At 42.6% G+C, this 23,546-nt stretch overlaps 1 protein-coding gene across 2 annotated transcripts in view; it reads left to right on the top strand.

Annotated features, from left to right (window-relative positions):
* The first annotated feature begins 12,453 nt into the window (after positions 1–12,453).
* The window catches only part of LOC128444340 (RNA-binding Raly-like protein), a 58,582-nt gene continuing 47,489 nt past the window's right edge, over positions 12,454–23,546 (top strand). Inside the window, exon 1 of one of the 2 annotated variants that reach the window (XM_053426758.1) lies at positions 12,454–12,613. In XM_053426758.1, coding sequence (XP_053282733.1) covers positions 12,577–12,613 — 37 coding nt within the window. In that variant the 5' untranslated portion in view covers positions 12,454–12,576. The remainder of the gene's footprint in view (positions 12,614–23,546) is intronic. The other variant, XM_053426760.1, reaches the window with a different exon arrangement.

The raw sequence follows: 23,546 nt of genomic DNA, 5'->3' as shown, positions 1-23,546 counted from the left end.
CATCTGCACAACAAAGCAGCTAGATTGTGATGACTACTTCAAATTCAGGAATGTGACTTCTGCTCCAATTACTGCAACTTTAAACTCCCACCTTTTTGAAGCCTTAAAACATGCTGTCTTGCAGGATATAACTGTGTGGCTCCTAAATGACAGGGCACCGGTTGGCCCCGCCCGGATCGCTTGCCCCTAACCCCCATCCCCCCAGAAAAGAAACTGCTTGATTTGAATAGATCCTAAAAGATCCCCGCAGCAGCTACAAGTCTGCACTTAAATCTTACGAACTCAGAGTCATATGTATGTAAGGCATGATAATGGCAGAGTACGAACACACACTATAACTCCTATGAGCGCTTCTACACACAAATCCTTTGAAGATGGTGGATTTGAGAAAAACAAATAAAACATTACAATTGCTTGTTTTAAACGTCCCCAAAAAGGACCTTGAAGCTTTCTTCCTGACAATCACCACTGAGTATCTAATTAAGGCCATGACCAAGCACCACAGACGTGCTATAGAAATGTTTTGTGGAATTGTCCCAGAGTCATTTAAGAATTGTGAAAGTGTGGCTTTTCTAGGAATCATGTACCCAAACAATGTTTTATTATTTCCATACTACGCATTTGTATATTTGTACATCGTATTTGTTTGGGACTGCTTTTAGTTTCTTTGTGCCTACGCCTGGAACTCATTTCAAAGTGTCCTAAAATAGATATGTTAGTTCCCCTTGGGGAGTTTAAATTAATGGTTGATGGCTATTTAGCTTTATCTTCTTATTTTGTGAGCTTTTCCTTGAATTGCTTTCATGTTCTGTATTTTTATGCATCTTAATTTTATACTGTGTTTATTCATTATCTATATCTGAATTTTATTGTATCCAATCACTCGACATCATTGTGTGTGAAGGCCTCCCTCAATGATTCATTGAGTATAAATTAAGGTTAAAGAAAATTATAATAATGTGCACAGGCCTTCAGTGTCAAAAGCAGTTTGTTTATTTAAACAAAAATAAAAGGTGATTTAAGTTTCTGAAACAGAAAAAGTCCCATTAAGGTTTCTTGTCCATCCTGAAACAGAAGGGAATATTATGAATGGCCTGATAAATAAAAAGATCAATTGACCTCATGGATGGTGGAGTCTTTGGATCCACCAGTGACATTCATGGTCTCCAGAGGATGAGGTGTGATGAATTTGCTGATTCCCTAACCTTTACCTGTAGCGTCACCGTGAGGTTTTGTGTGATATGTTTGTCAGATTGTCAGGAGCTCTGGATACCTGCCAATCCTCCTTCACCTAATTCAAAGGACTGTGCCCATGTCATCCTTCTAAATAGTGGGCGTGTTAGCAGCAAATTCAAATGTACTTGTTTCCCAGTGTTTCTCTACAAGTTACTGCTGGTTAATATGGCATTGGCAGTATGTAAATAACTCTCCAAACCTGTGCATCATGAAAACTTTGAGATGCTGAAGGTTCTACAAGAAAAGACAGAGGATCACATCATCAGGCTTCATCCTCTGGGAACCATGAATGCCTGTAAATCAGTGGTCTTCAACTGGGGGTCCGCGACCCCTAGGGGGTCCGTGGGGGTACTGCAGGGGGGTCCCGAAATGTTTGGTTGATAAGACAATTTTGCACATTTCTTTTATTTTTTTTCAAACTAAATTTTTCCACAAAATTCACTTCTTCAGAACCAGAATTGTATATATGCTACATATTGTAGCTAACGGATAAATTGAGGCAGAAGACGTTATCTTTCAGTCAGCAATGCACACATTCAGCTACACACAGGAGCTCTCTCAAGCTGGGAACCGGTTCACAGCCCCTTTCATGCAAATACGACAGCACAGGCACTAGCCAATCAGATCGCGTTTATGCTCACTTCTAAAGAGTGCGAAGCTCAAAAATAAAAGATGGCGGACCAAACTCCGTAGATGGTCGTATTTGTACCTAAAAGTTGTTTGTTTGAATTTTTTTTGCTTAGATTTTTTTTAATTTACCGAGAAATAGACACTGTACAATGTAAAAAAAAACATTACTGTAACTGATAAATAAGTCTGAGAGGATTTGCGAGGTGTCTGAGCCACCTTTCTAATGTTAGCATTCTACTACCCACAAGGGTAGTATTGAATGCACAATAACAGGGTAGCTATGTTTATACATGGCACTAGGCCCAGAATAATATAAACACTATTTTATGCAATTTACGCATTTTATGCATCTCACCATCAGTTTGGGGGACCTTGGCCTGAAAAACGTTGAAGACCCCTGCTGTAGATGATTTCATGACAATGCAGACTATAGTTCTTGAAAGGCTTCAGGCTGGAGAAACAATGATCGACAGAAAGACAAACTAACGTTGGCAGCTATAAGCACCACTGCCTGTTCTTATCCTAAAGAGGGAACAAGATAAGACATCATAGAGTAGATTTTTGAGACTTTGGTTATGTGTGAAGTTGTGTGGGATCATGGGAGTCATCACAATTGCAGTCAGTTTCTTCAGGTCAGGATTTCCTCAGTCTCCATCATTCAGGTGTTTTTTTACTGGGCATCCTCCTCTCTAATAGACCCGCTGATTAAATATTGAAACACAAAATAAAGCAGTTTCATGTTAAACATCAGTTTTTCTCTGTTTGGTGGACGACTCTGAGGGGCAGTTACCTGAGCTGCTACTATCTTTGTTCAGCTTGTTTCTCCGATTTTTCCGATCCAGACGTCTGATGACTAAAATCTTTAATCTGGTAAAAAATTTGGAGATAAAAACAAACATGATTTAAAGGCTGAATCATGATAGTGTGACTTAAAACTGGACAAATAGATAATTGTGACTCTTTTGGCGGACATACACAACACTTTTTTTTCTGAAATTCGTGGCAGTTTCCCTTTGTTTGTGCTGGTTTGTTGTTAATGTAGAAGTATTAGACCCTGATCAAACAGGAGTCAGTCTTATAGTCCTCTTATACATGCAGTGGTGATATACATTTTCCTGAGTATGAAATTACTAATTTTGTTCAAGCTCAACATTACAAAAAAGAAGGAGTTGTGCTGTGGGGCAGAGAACAAAACCACATCACCTCTCTTCCAATCATTTCCAGGGTTAGCTGGTAGAGCAGGTCCAGTCTTTTAAATACCTGGGTACAGAGCTAGACACCTGCCTGTCCTTTAAACAACACACATGGGTACAAAAAGCACGACAGTGCCTCTACCTGCTGAGGAAACTGAGGACTATGTCAGCAAGGGCATCTTACTGCTCACTTACCATCCTCAGCTTCGATATTACAATCCTGGTATGACTCCCTCGCTGTCAAACAAAAAACTAAACCTTCACGTATAACCATCAGGCCAGCAAAAACATCAGTTCACCTCAAACTCCACTATCTGATCTCTACAGACGCTCAGCATTCAGGAAAGATTATCTATCTATCCATCTATCTACCTACCTACCTACCTTCTCTCTCTGATGCTATCACACTGTCCTAATAATAACAAAGTAGATGTGGCCCTTTGTGGCACTGCATATAATAATACTAACAATCATAATAATACTGAAACACTGTATTTGGATACTGATTTGGGCATCGGCAACCATGGTGACAGTGGGAGCTCTGAGACACTGCCCTGTGTTATACAAATAGAACTTGTTATATGACTGAGATTATTTCAAAGTTAAGCTGAAGAGCACAGAGAAGTGGCCACTTTATTAGGTACACCAGGGAAATTCAATTCAACAGGCCTGTGTTAAATTTTACAAAGATTTTATAATACTCAGTTTTTATTGATATTGTCAGATACGTGTAAATTCAATGAACATATAACTGTACCTATAAGTGGCCACTGAGTGCAAAGAGGAGAAATTAAAAATATAGTCAAACAAGTTAAATATACAACAAAATGCATGTAATTCAAAAATTCTGCGGTGAAGGGATCTGTGGAACGAGGAAGTGCAGAGCAGGAGGAGAGTGTCTGAGTTCTGAACTGACAAATGGATTAGTATGCAAAACTTATGATAGGACAAATGAAAATATTACAGTTTTTCTCCATTGCTTTGGCTCATTTCACGAAACAGAAATGACATTCTCAAAACAACACGTGCAAACCTCCAAACCACTGGGCACTTGTTCACAACAGATTGGAATATCTCATTCCTTTAATCAAATTGCAATTGTATTAGCACATCCTTGCAATGACAAGTACAATTTCCAACAGCTTGCACAAATTTCAAATGATTTACCACACCTTTGCAAACGGTTAGGTACAATTGCCTTCAGTTAGCCCAATTACCAATGAATATATATTGCTGGTGAAAACTGACTGTCGCTTCTCAGTCAAGTGGTTGTTCTCTGCAGAACATGTTGGCATAATTTCATTGTTTACATCATCACCTGCACAATAGTTCACTCTACTGTCAAAATCATACAGGCACATAATACCAAGAAAAACATCATGGTATATACTGTAATAAGGATATCTTGGATCATTGGCTTAATTTTCAGGTGCAACTAGAACTTTAGTAATGAAGGTTGAGTTTCACCCATCTGATCACCAATCACACAGTAAGTTTACAGTTTCTCTCAATTGCTTTGGCTCATTTCACGAAACAGAAATGACATTCTCAGAGCTCTAAGTGCACTTGGCAAAATAGCCCATATGGTTCAGCACAACTACTTAGATCACCTTCAAAAGGTCATATCTCACTATGCCAAATTTTAGTTTTGATGTGCTTATTGTTTGACAGTATATTGTGCTGTACACATTTTCTGTTACTGTAAGCACGATGTATGGCAATTACTGTAACAATTTCCATGGCAGTATGAGTTCAATAAACATATTTTATGTGAAACCTTGAATAAATCTTTTTTCTGTTTGATACACATAATATTCTGGAAAGAAAACATCTACTGTAACCATTCAGTGACCATTCAAGGACTGAGCCAAGATTGAAATGTGCACATGAGGGATATTTCTATGGTCCCCTGCCATACTGACCAAACATCTAAACATTTTGACCTGTAGTGTTTAAACAATGCCAAAGGGACTTTTCATTTTGGGGGCACTGACTATTTGTATGAGAAAAGGATTTAGTTTTGACTGATGAGTTTGCTGTTTTGGGAGAGATATGACCTTTTGCAGGTGTGCTATGGAGTTTTGCTGAACCATCTATGTTGTTTTGAGAGATGAGCCACAGCAATCGAGAAGGAAATTTTCATTTTGGGGGCACTGAAAAACTGTAATAAGAGGGTTAATTCGTGACAGAACCCCTCCCCCTAGGGACAGCTCCTGACGTCCCACCAGGCTGGTCAGGATGGGACCTATGGAACTCTCTGATGAGAGCACGATCGAAAATCCTCTGACCGGTAGGGTAGTGAGGCGCCGGGGTGCGGTGTCGATTGGCCCCTCTCTGGTACCACACAGAAGAGCGTAATAGCGCAGAACGGGCCTGCAACCAGGTACGACAACAGAGCTGTATAAACATCTGGACAGATGGAACCCTGGCCTCCTCCTCCTGTACAGGGAAAAGTGGAGGCTGGTAACCTCTGGAGCATTGGAACTGTGAGAGTCCAGTAACTGAACTGGGCAGCGTGTCGTGCGCGTATTCGACCCACAGGAGGTGCTTTGACCAGGAAGAAGGATTGTGGGAGACCACACACCTCAAAGCAGTCTCCATCTATTGGTTCATTCTTTCGGACTGGCCATTGGATTGTGGGTGGCTGACCTTAGCTCCCAACAGGCTGCAGAAATCTGTCCAGAACCGAGAGGTGAATTGTGGACCCCTGTCTGAGACAATGTCACTAGGGAGACAATGCAGATGAAAAACGTGTTGTAGCATAAGTTCTGCCGTCTCCTTGGCAGATGGCAACTTGGGTAACTGAATGAAATTGGCCGATTTGGGGTATCTATCAACAACAGTGAGAATAGTGTTGTTACCGTCTGATGGAGGAGGTCCAGTGACGAAGTCGAGAGAGATGTGAGACCATGGACGATGGGCAATAGGCAGTGGCTGGAGCAGGCCAGAAGGAGCGTGACTGGCACTCTTGTGCTGAGAACAAATCAGGCAGGCTGCGACAAACTCCTTAGTGTCCTATTACATGGAACCCCACCAGAAGTGTTGACTCAACAGAGCTAGGGTGTGTCTGACCCCTGGGTGGCAGGCAAGGCGAAAAGAGTGTCCCCACTGGAGAACCTGAGAGCGAAGGTTAGCAGAGACAAACAGGCGATTTACAGGACAGGCACTGGGCGCTGGGTGATTTCACTTCAGAGGGAGCGAAGGCCAACACAACAAACAAAAACAATCTATCTCCCTACCTTCCTGATACTAACCAAAAATGTTAACAAAAAGACAAAAGCTTACCTAACCCCTTAACCAGGAATCCCAGGAGAAAAAAAGGGTAAAACAAAATGGCTTCTCCCTCCTACAAGGCTACCACACACAGTTTTCTACTTTCATACATTTACAACAAACTAAGACGGTGGATTGTTCTATATTACGCAACAAAACAATGCTTCAGCCAGACACTGGTCCCAGTTGGATGTGGGTGAATTGGTGGAGAGGAAGACTGCAGTCAGTCAGTGCTTCAAGTAGGCTCCTCCCTTCACTCTGGCCAATCCTGGAGCAGCCATCAGGCGGCTCACGCCAATCAGCAGGTCCAACCTGCTATCAATCAGGCACACACACACACTCAAAGAAGACTGCTCACACTCTAGGAGGAGGAACAGAACAGTATCACATATACACACCCAGGGTCATAACACCATGTTATAGCGCCGATGACCACCTGGGAGGGGAGGATGCTTTCGGGTACTGAGGGACCACCGTCTGACTGGAACTGCCGGGACAGGGCATCCGGCTTAACATCTTTTGATCCTGGGCGGTAAGATAGGGAAAAAACAAAACTGTTAAAGAATAGAGCCCACCTGGCTTGATCGGATGTATTCAAGGTGTTTGTGGTCGGTCCAGACCACAAATGGTTGCTCCGCCCCCTCCAACCAGTGCCTCCACTCCTCCAGGGCCATCTTGAGAGCCAAAAGCTCTCTATTTCCAATGTCATAGTGCTGATCGGCTGGTGACAGTTTGCGGGAGAAAAAGCCACATGGGTGCATCTTCTGGTCCTCTGCCGACTGCTGGGAGAGGACTGCTCCCACCCCGGAGTCAGACGCGTCCACCTCCACCGTAAACTGACGCTCTGGATCCGGAAAAGCGAGGATGGGAGCAGACGAGAACCTTGTTTTCAGCTCCCTGAATGCTTTTTCAGCAGCAGAGGACCACTGGAAGGTGAGTCTCGGGGAGGTGAGAGCCGTAAGAGGAGCCACAGTACTATAATTGCGGATAAAGCACAGATAGAAATTTGGCAAATCCCAGGAACTGCTGAAGATCTTCAAAGTGGTGGGGATTGGCCCATCAGTCACTGCTTTTACTTTGGTAGGGTCCATCAGGATCCGACCCGCCCTGAGGATAACCCCAAGAAAGTGACCTCGGGGGCATGAAATTTACACTTTTCTGCTTTTACGAAAAGCTGATTTTTCAGGAGCCTCTGGAGAACACTCAGGAAATGCTGGACATGCTCCGATTCCGACTTCGAAAATACCAAGATATCGTCCAGGTATACAAACACAAAGATATTAAGGAAATCCTGGAGGACATCATTGACCATGGCCTGGAAGACAGCAAGAGCATTAGTAAGACCAAATGGCATCACAAGCTACTCATAATGTCCACTGGGTGTGTTGAATGCAGTCTTCCATTCATCCCCCTCCCTGATACGAACCCAGTGATAGGCGTTTCGGAGGTCAAGCTTAGTGAAAACTGTCGCCCCTTGCAATAGTTCGAAAGCAGATGAGATGAGTGGGAGGGGGTAGCTGTCCTTGATGGTGATGTCGTTCAGACCTCGGTAATCAATGCATGGCCGGAGGTTGTTGTCCTTCTTGTCCACAAAGAAGAATCCCGCTCCTGCAGTGGATGACGAAGGACGGATAATTCCGGCAGCCAGTGAGTCCTTGATTTACTTCTCCATGGCCTTGGTCTCAGGAGAAGACAGGTAGAATAACCCCTGGGTGGTGAGGTACCAGGAAGGAGATCGATGGCCCTGTAAGAAGAGGAATGGTGCGGTGGGTTACTGTGCATAAGAGACGCCCATCCAGAGCAGTGGCCTTGATGGGCTGGCTCAGGGGCTCCTGCTAAATGCCCAGCTGTTCAGCAAGCGCACGGACCAGGAGGTTGGTGTCAGCCCCAGAGACAGTGTTGGTCTGTCCTTTGCACAAGAGCTGGGCGTGGATAAGGGGCCGAGAGGGCGTTTCAGAACTAGTAATGTTGCTCACCAGCGCCCTCGGAATCTCTGGTGAGCCCAGTCTTTTACCGGACAAGATAACACATAGTGACCTCCCTGCCCACAGTACATGCAGCAGTTCTCCACAAGGCGCCGCTGTCATTCCACTGATGACAGCCGGGTCCTGCCGAGCTGCATCGGCTCCGCGGGTGCGCTTCGAACGCTCGTGATTGATGCAGAGGAGAAGTCTGGAGGTGGTGAGGGTAAATGGTAAATGGTTTTGTATTTATATAGCTCTTTTCTAGTCTTGATGACCACTCAAAGCGCTTTACAGTACATTTTTACATTTTTACACACACACACACATTCATACAGTGCATCTATTAGCAGCACTTTGTTATTCTATGGGGGGCCATTTGGGGTTCAGCATCTTGCCCAAGGACACTTCGGCATGCAGATGGGTCAGACTGGGGATCGAACTGCCGACCTTCAGGTTGGAGGACGACCACTCTACCCCTCAACCACAGCCGCCCCTTAGATGGTAGACGGCCACGTTGACTACTCGTCCCCGCCCTCTCTCGTCTCCATTCCTGGAGGCGCCCGTCGATGCGGATTGCAGTAGCAATGAGCGTGTCCAAATCAGCTGGAGGGTCCCATGCCGCCAGCTCATCTTTGATGACGTCAGAGAGACCGTTGTGGAAAGCGTCCCTCAGGGAGGAGGAATTCCAATCGCTTTCCGCGGCGATAGTCCGGAAGTCAATGGAATAATCCACCACTCTGGGTCAGGTTGAGAAGCCCCTGAGCAGCCGATCGGCCGGGGGTAGCATGGTCAAATACCTCCCGGAGACCATCGGAGAAGGCTAAGACCAAAGAGCAGATAGCCGACTGCTTCTCCCACTCGGGGGTTCCCCATTCCCGTGCCCGTTCCGAAAGCTGGGTGATCACTCTTGACCTCTCGGTGGGATATGTGAGAGGCTGTAATTCCAAACTCAGTGAGCAGAGGAAGGAAGGAAGGACCTGCAGGTACCCGGAGCTCCGGAGAACTGGTCGGGAGCGTTAAGACGAGGTTCCGGGCCGGAGGTAGCACGAGCGGGAGGACTGGGTGGCCGTGAAACAGCAGGTGGTTGACAGACTTGAACGAACTGGCACTCTAGCACTCTTCGTCATCGTACCTTAATTAGATAGGACTCTTAATCTTTAATTAAAATGATATCATGGAAAAGATTTTGTGATTAAAACAGAGTTAGAGGACACAGTATGAAGCCTGATGGCACCTCACTCCGACATCACTTAATCAAATATAAACTATGATGACACCATGAGATCTAAGGCAGGTTCAAGACCTCAGGGCAGGATGGGTTACTCCTGGTAGTCCCCAGATGATTAGTTTAGATGTTTGATCAACAGCAGGACATTGGGTGGAGACAATCTACTGGACCGATTCTGATTGATGACTCTCTGAAATCACTCCCTAACACTCAATACTTCCATCTGTTGTGAACGGTATATTCTTATTTCAAACTCATTGCAATCATTATCGTCATTGCTTGACTTCATCATTACAAATGGTGTTACTCCACCTTAATTTTCACTTTATAGAGCATCACATTGCAGCATTGTAGAAAGTAAACTAACCTTTAAACATTTTAAGGTTGTGGTTGAAAGATACAATGTTAATGTAGCTCTGGCTCAGGGGTTGGAGCGGTCATCCTTTAACCAGAAGGTGGGTAGTTAGATCCCAGTCTTCTGCATGCTGAAGTGTCCTTGGGCAAGATATTGAACCACAAACTTTCCTCTCTCCCCCATTTTTCTCCGCTCACCCCAGCCTGTCGAGGCAGATGCACACACATCGAGTCTGTTTCTGTTAAAGGTTTCTCCTAATTAATCCACGGTCCCCAAGTGTTTGCCCATTGTGGGAACTTTTGGGTTTCTCTCTAATATTTGGGGGTCTTGTCCTGACTTTGTAAAGTGCCTTGAGTTGAATACATTACTGTGCTGGCTGAGCCTGGCTTCAGTGGAAGTTCTCACAGGTCCTCACTACTGGAGTAAAGAAAGAGGGAGTGATAAGGTAGCTGGTGAAAGTTGTGCTAAACTGTCTTTGTTCCTGTTATACATTGCCCCTAGATGGTACCTAACAATTAGTTACTACGGGGGTCGTTAAAAAAAATAGACAAGTGTTATTAAGTCTTAATCTGTCGGGCAGTTCTTAGACCGCATTAAGAAAGGGAAAGTCATCCAAAGATGGAAGCTGGGGCTAGCCCCTGCAGCCCTGTAATAAGTAGGATCTTAAAGTGACCACAAAGCATAATTATATATATTGTTGCCTAGTAATACACTTTCTGCTTAGTTACAAAGGCCAGATTCCACAAGAATGGGAGTCATTCTGCCCCTGAGGAAACTCTGCTCCTGAAGAGGCTGAAGTACATTTTCTTTCATATTTTTTTTATGTAAAGCTTTTATGTATCATAACAAGTCCCATTTAACATGTCACACATAACAAACTAGTTTGGGTTGAATTGCTACGGCAGGACTGAGCCCATCGTTAACTTGGTCACAGCTGGGTCTCCAGCTGATCAACAAGACTGGGTGAAGAATCGTAACTCAGATTAGACCTGAGCAGCGATGACTCTGCCTTGGACTTGGACACAAGCATTAATATTTTTCTGTTTAGCTAAAGTCCAGGTAAACACAGAACCAAGAGATGCCAGACCAAAACCTGACCTGGATTTTCTATGATTTAAAAACTACTACTGGAACAATGAAGAACCAACTAACCCTTCATCAAGATCCAGTTCCAGTTGTCACTTATTTCACATGTGGTTGCTATTAAAAAGTTGTCAGAACAAAACTTTGTATTCCTCTCTCCTGTTCCTGACTATGATGTATATAATTAATCGTCCTTGCTTTGAAAAATGGTGAAATACATTAAGGTAGTCTGTATTTCCTTCCTGCTGCCTGGCGCATAATTGCATCTCACAGGCATGCATGAATCAGCTTTTTGTGCTTTTGATATTATACAGAAAACTCTGACAGCTTTTTTTAACAATGCCAACAGTTGCTTGTTTCTATGCAAAAATTGGTATTCCTGTTGTACCAGAGAGGAGTTGTGCTTTTCAAGACGAGTTTGACCACTGCTGTCTGACCTTTCACCTAATGAGCACTGGGATCTTCTAAAGTCATGTAGCACCACCTTGTGACCAAAGATACACTCTGCAGTTTGCTTACAGTTGCTTACACTCTCATTGCAAGTATTGGCTGTAATAATAATGTAAGTACACACCTCAGGAGACCTGGATCTGAACATTGAAAATTTTGATTTTAACCTGACTCTTCTTTGGTGACTCAGATTTGCACCAGGATTCAATTGGAACAGAGGATTTTTGTAATTCAGATCCAGTGAATGACACAAACTTGTAACTTTGAATAGGATCAATCCACCAGACATAAGGACTGTTAAAGAGGACTGATGCAGTTTCTTTTCTTGCTCTATGCCAGAAGTGGTTTATGCGACATAAGAGGTCATGACAAAGCTTCAATCATGAGTAAATAAAAGTGAGCACGATGGTTTCAATGTCAAACTTGAAAGCTGAAACCTGAACATACCCTTGCTGTGTTCTCTGTGATGGCAGTAACTACACGGGATGAAATGGTGATGAGTTGCTCTAGTCTACACGGTACAACAGCTGAACATCACATCCTTTTCCAGCAGAGGATATGTGCAGTGAATGGACCATTCGTGGATCCAGATGTTGCAGATGCCATGCTGAAAATGGAGCTGAAGAAAACAGCTGGAAGACAGTCACCCTCCTCCACTAGGGGGCATGGCATCTCCACAGGTCACACATAAGGGATTTCCTGTATGGTGAGTCAATGAAAGAGCATCTTTAACTTCACAGAGGAGTTCAGTGGAGACTGACCTCAGTGTCCAATGTAGCAGCTTGAATATCTTATATCACTGGTCTCTCTCTCTCTCTCTTCCCCCTGCTGTCTCTTCTCCTCTCGCTCACTGTCACGCTCGCTCATATCCCAACCCCCTCCACCCCCTCGTCCTGTAGATAATGATTCTGTCTCCCCCTCCTCCACCCCTCTCAGCGGAGTGTTGGATGGTACAACCCGCTGCCATACTCAGCGGTCAACCCCCACCTCTCTCTCTCTCTCTCTCTCTCTCTCTCTCTCTCTCTCTCTCTCTCTCTCTCTCTCTCTCTCTCTCTCTCTCTCTCTCACTCTCTCTCTCTCTCTCTCTCTCTCTCTCTATCTCTCTCACACTGTCTGAGTCGTCAGGTTTTATTTCTCTCCTCCTCTTCTTCTCCGGCTCTTGTTATGACCCATTTCAGGAGTGACTGCTACCGAGACAGACGTGAGTACAACACACATCAGAGCTCTTTGAGACACTGGAGACACTTGTGGTGATGTTGCACTGTGACTGGACACATCCTGCGAGACATGTTAAGGTGTGTGTGCGTGTGTGTGTGTGTGTGTGTCTCTGTGTGAGACAGCTGAGATTTGGACCACTGATGCAGTTCAACATGAGGAGGATGTTCTCTGTGTAACGTCTCATTGAACTGTTCAGATGGGACACGAGCCCAGATGTGTACGTGTGATTGCATGTGATGTGTTCCTGCCTCTGTACTTGTGTCTCTGTGTGGACCAATCTGTGAGTCCTCACACTGAGGACACTTTTTGGGAAAAAGCCTGCTGATGTAGAAATATTGAGGTAAATATGGCATTATGTAGAAACATTCTGGCATACAATAGTTTTATTTAACAACAAATATTTTTTTCAAGAATCCCTTAAATGAATGAAGAATAAAGACCAAGAAATGGTGTTTGATACACTTTACAGCTGGTCAGTGCTCTCTGGTGGACAAACCCTGTAATGACACTGTTTCTACATCTCCACAGGAGTATCAAAATAACTTCAAATCTGATGTACCTTGTGAGTTAGTGGCTGTTGACACGTATCAGCTGGTTTATCAGTCACAATCTATAAAGGAAATTTCTTGTAAGTCGGGATATCTTGTCCAGTTTCTTCTTTAAATAGCTGTTGCAAAATACGATTTTTCTATGTATCAGAATCTCGGATCGGCTTAAGATATGTCCGTGCATACGAGGAGTTTGACTCTGGTTTGCTGTACGTCTCGCTCTTAACACAGGACCATTAACTAAAATGGCATTCAGTAAGTGCATACCTCTGTCAGTGCTCACCTGTCCTCTTAAATTCATTACAGTTTTTCTCCATTGCTTTGGCTCATTTCACGAAACAGAAATGACATTCTCAAAACAACACGTGCAAACCTCCAAACCACTGGGCACTTGTTCACAACAGATTGGAATATCTCATTCCTTTAATCAAATTGCAATTGTATTAGCACATCCTTGCAATGACAAGTACAATTTCCAACAGCTTGCACAAATTTCAAATGATTTAGCACACCGTTGCAAACGGTTAGGTACAATTGCCTTCAGTTAGCCCAATTACCAATTGAATATATATTGCTGGTCAAAACTGACTGTCGCTTCTCAGTCAAGTTGTTGTTCTCTGAGGAACATGTTGGCATAATTTCATTGTGTACGTCATCGCCTGCACAATAGTTCACTCCACTGTCAAAATCGTACAGGCACATAATACCATGAAAAACATCATGGTATATACTGTAATAAGGATATCTTTGATCATCAGCTTAATTTTCGGGTGCAACTAGAACTTTAGTAATCAAGGTTGAGTTTCACCCATCTGATCACCAATCACACAGTAAGTTTACAGTTTTTCTCAATTGCTTTGGCTCATTTCACGAAACAGAAATGACATTCTCAGAGCTCTAAGTGCAATTGGCAAAATAGCCCATATGGTTCAGCACAACTACATAGATCACCTTCAAAAGGTCATATCTCACTATGCCAAATTTTAGTTTTGATGTGCTTATTGTTTGACAGTATATTGTGCTGTACACATTTTCTGTTACTGTAAGCACGATGTATGGCAATTACTATAACAATTTCTATGTCAGTATGAGTTCAATATTAAGTATTTTATGTGAAACCTTGAATTAATCTTTTTTCTGTTTGATACACATAATATTCTGGAAAGAAAACATCTACTGTAACCATTCAGTGTCAAAGGACTGAGCCAAGATTGAAATGTGCACATGAGGGATATTTCTATGGTCCCCTGCCATACTGACAAAACATCTAAACATTTTGACCTGTAGTGTTTAAACAATGCCAAAGGGACTTTTCATTTTGGGGGCACTAACTATTTGTATGAGAAAAGGATTTAGTTTTGACTGATGAGTTGGCTGTTTTGGGAGAGATATGACCTTTTGCAGGTGTGCTATGGAGTTTTGCTGAACCATCTATGTTATTTTGGCAAATGTATTTAAAGCTTTGAGAATGACCTGTTTTTTCTGAGAGATGAGCCACAGCAATCAAGAAGGAACTTTTCATTTTGGGGGCACTGACTATTTAAATGAGAAAATTATTTGGTTTTGAAACTTGAGTTAACTGTTTTGGGTGAGATATGACCTTTTGAAGGTGATCTATGTAGTTGTGCTGAACCATGTGGGCTATTTTGCCAATTGCACTTAGAGCTCTGAGAATGTAATTTCTGTTTCGTGAAATGAGCCAAAGCAATTGAGAAAAACTGTAATGCAGAACCACATTTCACACACCCAGATATCACTCCTCCAAATATGCTTGATTTTTATACATCAAGGTACATAAATTATTCCTTGGAAAAATGCCTCATCTTTTAATGTTAAAGAAAGTGATGAATACAAAAGCCTGGATCGGCTGATGTGAATCTGAACAAAAATTGAACAGTTTCTTCCCTGACCTATTCCGGCAAGGTTTGTAGAAATCCGTTAAGTTGTTTTTGTGTAAACCTGCTTACAAGCAAACAAATCAAACACTGAGCTGAAAACATGACCTTATTGGCGCAGGTAAAACAATTCAGAGATCATACAAATGTTTAATTTGTAAGGTGAAGACATGGTTTAAGGTCAGGGTGAGGGCTGGTTAGAGTAGTACTCCTGGAATTGAATGCAAGTCTATGTCAAGGAGACGAGTGTCTGTTTGTCTGTGTTAAAATCTTTTTTTTTTAGAAAGTAAAAACATTTTGTCTGATGAAAACACTGCTAACCATGTTGGACATCAGTATCCACTTCAGCCTACACATTCATTATTGTGAGTCAAGTTCAAGGTTCGGTTTATTCAGCCATAAAATTGTTGAAATGTCAGCGCTCACATCCTCGCCGTTTGTGGTCACAGATGAGAAAAAACTTCAGCATTAGACTTTCTAAAAGGGGCTTGAACATTTGAACAGCGGCTGTGATTGGCAGCGTGTGAAGAAGTGACCCTGAAATGCTCATATGTTATTTTACTGCAGTGAGAATGGATGCAGCAGGGAAGTAAGTCTGACAAGTGCCTCCTGTGACTAAACATCTGCTGGCTCAATGGAACAAATGTCTCAGGTGCATCGAACTGATGTGTCAAGTTCATTTCGCTCAGTGACAAGAGTGAGGGTGGTCACTCATTCATTCCCAGAATGCAACAGAGGTCACAGGAACAAGCTTTTGTTCATGAGTGAGGAGGATGACGGTGTAGTGAAGAAGGCAGCCAGCAAATACAGTGCTCAGCTTCTGAATTGAGCTGTGAGACACTGGGCCTCGTGAAGATGGAGACAGTGAACACCAACAAACTAGAAAACCTGCCAAAAAACATGTGTTAGTGTGAGACAGTGTGGTAACTCTGCACCATGTTCAGGAGTTCAACAGGTGGATGGAGGCTGATATATAGAAAGATATATATATATAGATATATAGATATATATCTATATATATATAGATAGATAGATAGATAGATAGATAGATAGATAGATAGATAGATAGATAGATAGATAGATAGATAGATAGATAGATAGATAGATAGATAGATAGATAGATAGATAGATAGATAGATAGATAGATAGATAGATAGTTAGATAGATAGATAGATGCTTTACTGATGTCGAGGGAAATTTAGGCAGGATGTTCTCGAGCAGAGATTCATCCATTCATTGCTATTTGAGACCCACTCATATGAAAAGATTTGTTCTGAAGTGAAGTTGATTTGTTTCCAAAACCCTTTTTATCTTTATTGTTGACATCTTCTTCACACCCTGATAGCCATCAATAAATAAAATTGTCTGAAAAATCTATTTCAAAAAGCTGGTGTCTGTGGCCCTTGCAGGTTTGTAATAAACACATCACTTAATTCGGGCGACCTACCTGTCTGTCACTAACTGACCTCAAGTTTGAGGATTAAATTTATTAAAGTAATAATGTAATATTTATACATTTATTCTCGGTCAACTTTAATGGGCAAATACATAAGAACCAAATATGGCAATTTACTTAGTTGTTGAGATATTTAATTCTGGACCAAAGAGACTGGTTGCCCTGCCTGTCAGAGTTTTAGGATAAAATCATGAGAATGTTGAATAAGGCTCAAAGCATCTTTCAGTTTGATGAAGGAAGATCACTGGTGTCCTGAGTTATTGTAAGACACCATTTTACAGCAGAACATTTTTGCAGGATGAGCATCATTCCAGTGAAGAATGACAGGCAATAATGCAACCAGGATGTGGTGGGAATGAAAAGTGTTATGCAACAGGAAACTAAATGGATGTGTTATTTCCACTTTGTTCATCCAGATGGTCTGAATGAATAGCTCCCATTTGACTGCTTCCTGTCAATCATTATGCAGCAGACGGGTGCTGACGGATGTGTGTTTATGTGTCATATAGGTAGTAAACTGCATTTCAATTTCAATTATTTATCACCCCAGCAATGTTATTGTTTTGACTATACAACAGCTAATCCTGTGTGATGACTTGGTCATGTGACCAGCTCACCTGGAATTAGTTCCTGCCCAGACAAAAATAGAAGAATCAGTATAACTGAGTTGGTTTCATAAATCATTTATGTAGCTAGGATGCCTCTTGATGCCATCTGTGTTTTACCACTTCAGAATGACAGAAACAAGAAAAACAAGAGACAAATTAATGAAATAATTTATCAAACTTTGGATTTAAATTATCCTGTCTTCTCTCTCTGTCTCTGCTGTGCTGAGACCAAAGAGGATGTGCATGACAAAAGGGACAAATTATGGTTACCAAAGCTTTAGCTTCAAGTTTCAAGTTTCAAGTTTCAATGGATTACGACATAATTTGGCCTGTCCCAATATCTTCAGCTTTTCGGCAATGAAGGGCACAGCCTATGATTAGTAATTGCCCATGTCAGAAAAATACCAACACAAAGGACATTTTCACCCATATTTGATTGCACCTCAAAGCTGTATTTAGAGTGATTAGCCACATACAACAGAAATGAAGTGGAAGTTTATTCTATTCAAGTCCAGAGAAAGATTAACGCCAGAGTAGGTCTGGGCGATATAGCTTCAAATCGATATTACGATTACATCTAACTTTTACCTTAATAATGATTCATCTTTAAATAATAAATAATTTTATGCCCCCCCCCCCCCCCCGACACACAGACACACACAAGGCACAACAGTTAGCACCAGTCAACAAGCCATTCTGCTTCTCTGCTCTTTTCTAATCATTCACACATTGATCTTAACCTGCTGAAGTCATATTAAAGATAAACGGGGCATCACTTCTTCTGCAGCAATGAAGTTAAAACGTGCAGATTAAGTCATTAAGAGATAATAAATGTCTGTGGCAACAGGTAGGGATGGGCATAATTAATCGACAATCGATTAATTGATCATTAAGAATTTCGTCGATGAAAAAAAATTTTCATCGAGAAATTCGCTAATTTGACCACGGGGGGCAGTGTTTGAAAAAAAAGCCACAGTCCTACTCAGTTACCTGTGACTGGCTGCGAGTTACCGTGTATTTCCATTTCCAAAGTAAACATGAAGAGGTCACGGCGAAGTGTTGCAGGGGACCATTTTGAGTTAAAAAATGACTTGGTTCACTGCGAAGCTATCCCAGAGACTGGGGGAGACGAGGAGCCTGCGTTGTCTGACACGGACGAGGGGAGCGCAAACACCGGAGCCGCGGCCAGGCTAGCCAAGTTAGCACGGAGCTACCTGTGTATCACGGCGACGTCAGTCCCCTCAGAGCGGGTTTTTCGGCGGCTGGACTGACGGTCACCAGGCTGCGTTCGCCTCTGACCCCAGAGCATGTTAACATGCTCATCTGTCTCAACCCAAATCCGTAGGCTGGTGCTGAAGTTGTATGGGAGCTACTGGTTATTTTTATGAAGCTTTCTCGACTCGGTACCTTGTTTGATAGTTTTGAGTTACATTTGGCAAAACCTGTCAGACCTAAGTATTATATATTTGTAGTTGTTGTTTAACACTATGTTTTTTTATATTATCATTATTTTTATTTTTTGGAGAAAAAAAAAAACGAGGGTCAGTTGTGTTTAGTAGCACCGGCTTCTAGCTGTCGGCTCCGCTGCTTAAGATTACGGCAGCGCATATTTTGTTAATCCTGTAATAAAGATCTCAATGAGGAAACACGCGTTTTTTTCACTGCATTTTAATGTAGCTTATAAATAGTGAATTTTTTTACTTGAAAATATTAATGATTAATCGAAAATTCGTCATTAACTCTCCCGACGATCGATGAAGACAATTTAATCGAACGAATCTAACCGCTGCGCTAAGAAACGATAACATAAATATTTTGACTCGCTGGGTGTCACTTTATTTCAGCAAAAACTGTCTTTTCTACGCGTCATTAACAGCCTTTTTGGGAAGAGGTAAATAAACCAGCGTGGACTTCTTCTACATACCTCATGAGGTAGGCTTCTCTAAGCTCGTCTTCCGTTGCGCCAACTACTGTTATGGCGGTGAATTGTTTTCAGCACAAACAGCTCGTAGAACCATAAATGAAAAAGAGTCTGTCAATCCGTCCGCGCGTAACGGACTCGGAGAAGCCTTCTTTAGCCTTAACACCTACTATGGAAGCCGTAGAGGCTCTGCTGACCTCCACCTAGACAATGGCGCTCCTAAATGGGATGGCAGAATTTGTCAAAGGGGATGGATGTTTGGTAATTTTGGTTAAAGGGGATGGGATTCCTCCTTATCCCCTTAAAAATAGCCTACTGCTGTTATCAATATCATAATGTTCAAATGGTACGTTAAGTTATAGATTATCAAAGCTGAAAGAGGATGCATGTTGTGTTTTCATTTCCAGGCCTCACAATCAGGGTAAATCCTCAGAAACAGGAGCATTTAGTAAAGTTTGACTATGTTAAAGAGAAAAATCGATTTAATAGGGTCTATTGAGTGCTGCCACTCTGATCTAATTTAACAGTTGTGTTTGTCTTTGAAATGTTTTGAATTCCCCAGGCACAGTTTTAGCCAATGCTTGATTATGACCTCATGATGATCTGTTTCAACATGCTCTTTGAATGTTTCAAACACAAATCTGGCAGACCACAGATATTCCCCATCACTGTAAACCAAACAGACATTCCCTGACAAATGGTGAAAAACAATGCTGTGGACGGACAGATGTAACAGAATTGATCATTGTGGAATCAGCCAGTCCCCTGCTTTGGTTTTCCTGCCAAACTTTGAATAACCAGTCCCTGAAAACCAATAACCAAGAGAGTGTGAAATTGTTCTGTCATCACTCTCCTCCTTCTCTCCTCTCTTATTGTCACATTTTTTTTCTTTCTTCTTCGTCTTTGCCCATCCCTCCTTAAAGCTGATGTGCCGTCAAAAAAAAAATCTGAAGCAATAAGCAGGCAAATAGCTGTAATCTCTCAGTCGATGATGCACGCTGCAGGCACGGCGGCTACCTGGCAGCCTTATCGGTCTCTGGTGGGGAAACCGATTAAAGGCACCCCGGCAGTTAACAGATGGTGAATGACGGTGCTCATAAACCTTGCACTAAAAGACTAATGTCCTACAAGCTGCAGCCGTTGTGGCAGACATAAACAACCCTGCTGCCAACTGTCAGCGCTGCAGTAGGAGAGAGGGCAAGCTGCTGCCTCGCCAAACATGGCCTGACATCCAGGGGGTCCTCTGAGCTGAGCACTGATGGAGGTCATGGAGAGACGCACTGCTCTCAGCTTTCAATTACAAAACCCACATGGTGACTGAAGAGGATAAGTCTGAATGAAGAGAGGGAGGGAAAGCTGGAAAGTTTCTTTAGTTAGTTTGTTGCTGTGGCTACAGGGAAGGGACTTTTGAGCTCAGCTAACACAATGTGATGTCTTATTCTCACAAAATCTTTACGGGGTAATCACAAGGCAACACTTATTTTTAGTCCTGCTAGCAGCGAGACGTTATTGTTGGGTGGAACACTTTGGTTTAGGCTGAAATATCTCAACAAGTGCTGGAGGCTTAACTATAATTTCAGGATCACATGAGTTGAGAGGAACCGGAGGACGGCTGGCGAGTCTTAGCGAGAAAAAGGCGTCGGAGTCCACAGCGAACAGTGATTCGCACGGCAGATTCATGTGTGTTGCGCTCTCCACGCTCTTTCCCCTCCTCCCCTCGTGTCTCCTCCCCTGAGTTCTCTGTCGCTGACTTTCTCCGCGGCAGCACTGGGCTTGAAGTTAGCTCCTGCTACAGCTCCTGCTACGGCTACAACAAAACATTTCCCCTACCGGGTGCCCGATAAGTGAAATGGACACTGTTGACTGACTTTACAGAGCAAAGTGCGTGGCATGAACTCTATGGACAATTCCATTGCGATATCTGGACTTCATGCCCACCGTGGTGAAGTGCACTTAAATGACATGTTGAAGTAATATTTGGTTAGTCTCTGTTCGCTGATACTAAATTCTAATATATACTGAAGTTCTATTTTGTTGCTTGAATTGAATTGTGTTAAAGAGGCTCACTGTGAAAATATATGTTCCATTATCTGAATGATAAATAAATATACATATATACAATAAATAAATGTGTTTATTTTTCAGTTAAGGAACCCTGGTATGTAAGTTTACGGGAAGGGATGGGGCGGTTAGAGTGAATACATATTTTCTTTAGATGTACACATCACTAACCTGAACTAATAGTCCGTTAAAATATCTGACGGGGATTTAGCACCCGTTACACTCATCTGCTGTAGGAAGTCGCGCTTCATTAGGCCTGGATTTTTATTCGAATGAATTCTTAATAACGAATAATCGAATATTCGACTGCCAACCGCCAGTAGATGTTAGTTGATCTAAGAGACCACCAGCGGATGGGAGGATATCTTCAGTTGTGCACCTTAGCATTAACAAGTGTTTGCCTTTAATCACAAGTTCTCCTCTTCTAATGCAGGCCCCTCACAGTTTGAGCAGACCTGAGGGAGTGTCCCTAACACTTGAGGTCTTTCCTCCTGATCCAGAGCCATTGACTGTAGTGTTCTGCAGACCTTAATGTTTCTTTATGGTCTGGCGGAGGGCTTGTCCTGGAATTACCAGATCTCTGAGCAGCCTGATGGTGGCTGTTGCAATGAAACCCCAGCCAACCTCCACAGGGTGAACTATTGCTTTCCAGCCACGTTGTTCGGCCTCAGATACCATGACTGCTTATCACAGCGCAGCCTTTTCCTTTCAATCGCATATTCAAAAGCATCTTACACAGTATCAGGTCTGGTCTCTGGGTGGTGATGACACATATTGATAAACTATCCAGAAAACAAACCATTTCAAACTAATCACACTCAACAAAACAGCAGTATCAAACTATTCTTACAGTGAAAACCTTGTTAGATTGTTAGCTGCCTGCATCTGTTTGAAATACATTAAAACTTGAGCTATCACAGAGGAGAGAGAGTGTTCCAAAATCCATTAACTTTTTTAGTTGTTCAACATCATTTTTGGGAAATAAAGGCTGGATCCACTTGTTACGTAATCAGGTTATCAATCAATCAATCAATCAAATTTTATTTGTATAGCCCGTATTCACAAATTACAATTCATCTCATAGGGCTTTAACAGGGTGTGACATCCTCGGTCCTTAACCCTCAGCAAGAGTAAGGAAAAACTACTAAAAACCCTTTTAACAGGGTAAAAATACGTAGAAACCTCAGAGAGAGCCACATGTGAGGGATCCCTCTCCCAGGACGGACAGAAGTGCAATAGATGCAACGTGCAGGAAAACATCATCAAGATTAAAGTCTTCAAGATTAATGATTAAAGTCTCTAGCAGCATTTGATGAGGGTAGACATCCCGAAGGACAACCCCAACATGACATGCCAAGCAGTCCTGCTGCAATCACAGTCCATGGTCAGCAACCATCCAGACCACGATCCACCATCCAGACCAGACGCCACTCCAATCCTCAGTCACCGTCCACCGCCGCCCACCAGGACCCATCACGAGCCACCACCGCGGTCCTGGTCCACCGCCCGTGCCCGATGCCAACGCGACACAGGGTCCGCCACCAGCACCACGATCAGCCCACATAACTCAGAATCCGCCACACTGGATCCAATATTGCGACCCCCGGTGCACGATCCACAAACCGCAATCCATGGTGCGGCCACAGAGTTAGCAAAAGTCACTAATGACCTTCTAATAGCTTCAGATCAGGGACTTGTGTCTGTCCTCGTTCTGTTAGATCTCAGTGCAGCATTCGACACAATTGACCATCAAATTTTATTACAAAGACTCAAACAGTTAATTAACATTAATGGAACCGCCCTTAACTGGTTTAAATCGTATTTTTCTGATCGCTCCCAATTCGTGCAAATTAATGATGAGTCATCTGTGCGCACCAAAGTTAACCATGGTGTTCCACAGGGTTCTGTGCTCGGCCCAATTTTATTTGATTTGAATTGATTTTTAAAGTTCAAATCAATTGGAGATGAAAGAAGACACAAGTATTTCTAGATGAATTTTTCAATAAGCCCATAGTTATTTAATTGTATCTTATTTTATTGCCAACGGCAGAGACTGTAACATCCATTTTGAAATAGTAAACATGTATAAACTCATTTTATCGACCTCCAGATTCTCTTCCACAAGAACACCAAGAATGACTGCTACCAGTTAAGTTGCAATGCTTGCCTAATACAACAAGATGTTCATTGCACTGCTGTTTACATAAACATTTTGCTGGACTTGTCCAGGCTGAAGACAGCCTTAGACTTATAAACTGAAAAGACAGGAAATGTTAGTAATGACAAAATAAAACAGGAAGTGGAACATTATGCACGGGAGGTTATAGATACTTAACATTTTAGTAAATGTTCACACCAACACTTTGTAGTGCATAACCCGCTTAATGACAACGTCATTTAACTCTTCTTTGGCTGGGTTGATGTGCT

Source organism: Pleuronectes platessa, chromosome 7 (genome assembly GCF_947347685.1).
Source record: "Pleuronectes platessa chromosome 7, fPlePla1.1, whole genome shotgun sequence".
Classification (NCBI taxonomy): Eukaryota; Metazoa; Chordata; class Actinopteri; order Pleuronectiformes; family Pleuronectidae; genus Pleuronectes; species Pleuronectes platessa.
This window is presented reverse-complemented; position numbering and strand designations above follow the sequence as displayed.